This window comes from Suricata suricatta, chromosome 1 (assembly GCF_006229205.1).
Source record: "Suricata suricatta isolate VVHF042 chromosome 1, meerkat_22Aug2017_6uvM2_HiC, whole genome shotgun sequence".
Taxonomy (NCBI): domain Eukaryota; kingdom Metazoa; phylum Chordata; class Mammalia; order Carnivora; family Herpestidae; genus Suricata; species Suricata suricatta.
In genome coordinates, this window is record NC_043700.1 from 65,566,191 (window position 1) to 65,571,010 (window position 4,820).

Genomic DNA, 4,820 nt, shown 5'->3' on the forward strand with positions numbered 1-4,820 from the left:
GAATCAGGTAATGTGGATTTTATGTACTTTCAAGACTAAAGATATTACTATTCCTACGAGAGTGTCATGAGCCCCAAGTTCGTGAGTTTTTGCCATGTCTTGCCCTGTATACTTGTTCTCACATCTCTTTGTGGATTTTAGGTAGAATATATAACAGATTCTTTCTTTGAAGTATTAAACTAAGGAAATTCTATATGTAGAAAAATTGACCAAATGCGTCACTTACTGAGTTGATATCATGGAGTCTTCTTAAATCTCTAAATTTTCTTTTGGAATTAGGAGTGACTGAGAATACGGCCCATCCATTCTATACATTCATATTAATTTGAGTCCTGTTTTATTAATGCTTTCAAAGAAGATTTAACATTAAATGCAATATGAGGAGGAATGAGTTTAAAGTTAAATTTTCTTTGAATAGGCAAGTCACACTTTGAAAAGCAAAAATGAGGACTTTGCTAGCCCAGATTTATGCATAGACTATTTTTATTAATATATTGCACAGACAGGTAATTTTTTGATTTTCCTTTATGAAAAGAATTAGTCACTAAAGAGATCCATGGTTTTAACAGTTTCATCTCTTACATTCTGCCACAACTAAATTAGTTGAAGGGTCATAGAATTTATAAATCATGGATTATTAATATTTCATAGAGGAAAAATGCTTGCTTAATTAATACTATGGCCACTAAATTATGTCGTACATGTCTTCAGGGAGCTCAGAACTCATTAAGCATGTCCGGGTCTGTGGCCCATGGTCTTTTGACAGCATTCATGGCCCTTGAATGGCACCCCTAGCTCACTCCACTGAAATTTGGAAGAGGTGTTTTGGAGGCCTGAAACTTCAGGCTACTTGTACTCCTCAGACAAGCATATATTCTTGTTTTTGTTTTTGTTTTTTTTTTTTGTTTTTTTTTTTTTTGTTTTTTGTTTTTTTTTTCAAAGCCAAAAATCAAGGGTCGTTTATTGCGGGTTCGAACCCGGGCCTCTGCTCACTCCAAGCTGGTGGAATGGAGAGAGCCAGAGAGTTGTTTTTGTTGTTAAGGAACCACTAAGTTTACTTGAAAATTACTATTAACCCCCCATATTTTTATTGTGTTTTCATAAATATTTGAATGAAAGCTGGATGGACCAATGGGAGTTTCAGTCAAACATTCCTTAAGATTTTGAACCGGAAACTTGACAAAGTTCTTCAGATAATGTATGTACTAGCCCCTCTGTTTTTACTTTCTAAAAGAGGAGCAGGACTTACTGCACCCTCTTAATGTAGTTCAGCAATGACCCTTCCAGATTGGCCTCAGGTTTTCCAGGGATGGTTTATGGTGGAATGGCCTGGATCTAAAACTTGAGTTTTGCTAATTTACTTGAAAACAATTTAGTATTCTAGTTTAGTGACATATTCCTACATTCTCAGAATTCTTGAAGTATAATCTGAATCAGAAGTTATTCTTTATTTAATTGGGCATTATGAAATGATTCCTTTCTTTTTTTTTTCTTCCTTTTTTTCTTTTTTTGTATTATTTCACATTAAATTCAGACAAGCATTTGTCAGCATTTTGCTTCTCATATTTTCTTGCATAAAACCCCACGTTGACACTTATGAGGATACCATTCTACTTGACAGATTGAAGAGGTTTCCATGGGTGAAATGGAGCTTAAGACCGAGGAAAGTGTTTTTGCCAAGCTAACAGAACTCTTTTTAATTCTGTGCCTACAGATAATGACCTTAAGTAAGACTTAGTATGTCAAGTTCTCCATGGAAAATTCAGCATAGAAAATTCAGTTCCCTTGAAACTTATTCTTCTAGTATATTATTATTAAGAGAACTGTGTCAGCTTGGCAGTGACAAAAATGTTTTCATTCTCCAGGTCCTATTTGATAGTGTGATTTATGCCAGATTAATGAAGGGCAAAGCAATTGGGTAAGGCATAATATTTCTGAGCAGTTACTAAGAATGAAACATCATTTTATCTTCTCAGGTTTCCCGAATCTGCAGTTTCTGTTTTGAAGAGCCAGCACTTGCGGCAGAAACTCCTTCAGTCCCTGTTTCTTGATAGAGTTTATTGGGAAAGTCAAGGAGGTAGACAAGGAATTGAAAAGCTTATTGATGTAATAGAACAGAGAGCCAAAATCCTTCTCACCTATATCAACGCACATGGGGCCAAAGTATTACCTATGAATGAATGACAAAAGGATCTTCTGGCTAGAATACAAGATATATTTATGCATTTTGTTTGTTTTGTTTTGAAATCAAGTACACAAGCCTCAAGTCTTCTTAGGAATGAGGCAGTATACATGAATACACAAAACAAATAAACTTAACCAAGTGTATAGGATGGATCTGAGCCCTATAAGCAGATTTAAAACCTTTTGAAAAACATATACTCAACAAGTATTTGTTTATATTTTTCTCTAACATCGTGTCATAGGAGTCTCAACATCTGGTTGTAGAATGGTTGCAATTATTATTCCAGCTCAGTTTGTCATGCCACTTAACAGAATGGCATAAACAAGAGGTACGGACTCCTTTAAGCATATCTTATGCCACATTGACTGGTCTGACTAAGTACTCATGGGAATGGTTCTTGATATTCTTCCATTGCTGATTATTGAAACAGAGCAGTCCCAGTATGACCCAGACCCAATTGTGCCTTTGAAAACTGAGGCTGTGATCTGCAAAAACATCAGGGCATACAATGATTCTACATAGAAATGGTGGGTTATTTGCAAAAGCACCAGTATATATTTTCTTTCATCTATAAATGGTCAGCCATCTCTGTGATTCTGAGAAGCAAGAATCACATTTTCCATTATTTTATAAATTTATTTGTTTTCAGTATAGAAATCATCCAAAGCTGATGGCTTATATATTAGATAGTTTCGCTTTCCCAACGTGAGTCCAATTTATGTCTAGTGCCTTACAAATTAAATAATTTTAAGGTACAAGTTACCTATTTGAAACTATAATTATAGTATGCCTTTTTAAATGGATGCTCTTTTGAAAAATTTTGTCACTTTTACAGAGGATATACTATAGTTCTTGTATATTTTATTAATAACAGTGGATTTCTTCAGATTTGTTCTAATTATATTTAGACTGATTTAATTGATATTGCTCAGATGTTGGCAATAGAACCATATATTGGCTGTGGTTAAATATATTGTTTGGCTAATTCTAATGTGAGAAATATGAACAAAATAAATTAAAACCTGACTCTTCAATTCTCCTCAGTGACTAGAATGAAAACAGTGAATTTGGATAATATTAAGGCTAAAGTAATTTTTCCCAAACTCCCTCTACCATCATTTTAATTAGGCATAGGGACATGGGCATATAGTATTCATGTGCTGGGTCTCTGGATTTTGGGAAGATACCCATGTCATTACCTACGATAGATGTTCATACAGAAGTTTCAAATCTGGAACCAATTTCCCACCTCCCCCTCAGACACCTACTCCCCATTTAAAAGCTGATATACTGACTTCTTTTTTCCCTGGAAGTTTAAAAATACAATTTAAGAATGTAATACAGTCTATTCCCTTTCTACTCGGTGCTGCATGTTATTGCCAAACCACTGCATTTTCTGTATTCTAATCAAGGGTAACTTAATATCACCATAAATTAGAACTATTAAAAACATTACAGTGAAGACTAGATTTTTTAAAAAATATACCTATAGATTCCAATATACACAAATGCGTAGGGGCAAAATGTCAAAGCAACACATTGTAACTCTAAGAGGTAGTTACCTTGGTAAGGCCAAGGAGAGAGGGGTCATTTGATTATCTAATTATAATTTTTCTAGTCTCACATTCATGTACTCTTGTTTAGCATCCTTATTTGCTCGGCTGACCCTTGGAGAAGTGGTCTTCAGACCATTCTTCTGTTCCATTATCTCTCTACAGCTGAGTTCCTCCCTCTGATTCCACATACCTAGCAAACTTTGGCTCTCCTGCGTCTCCACTTTTAGCTGCTGTGTTTGGGCTTTTTAAGTCCTCCTTTCTCTCATTAGTCAGTATGTTACTAAAAAAATTGGCCTAACAAAAGTTTGGCAACCCAGGCTTTATTTTGAGCCATTGACTTGAAATAACTCTTTGTAACATTGCCTTATTGAGGTGGCATGTTTGCATTTTAATATGCTTTTTATGGAATATGTCATCTTTACCTAAATTTGTGAAATTAGTGATGGGAATTCCAGTCTCCTTAGAAATGAGCTTTAATTTTGTGTCTCAAGCTAAACTGTTTTTGGGCAGCTTGGTTCTTTTGTACCTGGATCTAGCTTTCCTTATTTTCCTCCAGTTATTCTGATATGCTTACTATGAACTGAAAGGTGCAGGAATACATGTTTATTTTAGTCACCTTTGCTTCTTAACAATGTATTTTATGTAATAATCAGTGAATAATTTATGCTGTATTATTTTTGAATAACGGATAGCTGCCGGGCCAGGCTTTTAATTCTGCATATTGCTCTTACTGAAACAATGCGAGTACTCTGAGCCTTTCAAATGCACTCAGCTTATGCTGTGGTTTGGTTCACATAAGCATATTATGTGCTTTATTTATAACTTGATAAGTTTAAAATAAAACAATTTACCTTGACAGACATACAAAAGTTGATTGTCCTGTGATTTATTTTCTTCAAGCTGATAATATGAAAATAAATGGCATATCTTAAAAATCTATAATAAAAATATTAGAAATTAAAGATGTGTGCTTTTTCTTTTGTCATTGGGTTTTCTTTTGTATATAGATTACTCTTCAGAAGTAAGCGTAGAAGATTGTTTGCTACCATTGTCCATGATGAAAGAAACAATTGAACAAT

General features: G+C 34.4%; 1 protein-coding gene across 1 annotated transcript in view; it reads left to right on the plus strand.

The window, feature by feature from the left end:
* Window positions 1-4,610, plus strand: part of GASK1B (golgi associated kinase 1B) — a 46,786-nt gene extending 42,176 nt beyond the window's left edge. The window contains exons 4-5 of the mRNA XM_029950724.1: window positions 1,866-1,918; window positions 1,977-4,610. Of these exons, the coding sequence (XP_029806584.1) occupies window positions 1,866-1,918; window positions 1,977-2,184 (261 nt within the window). The 3' untranslated portion in view covers window positions 2,185-4,610. The remainder of the gene's footprint in view (window positions 1-1,865; window positions 1,919-1,976) is intronic.
* Window positions 4,611-4,820: the final 210 nt, after the last annotated feature.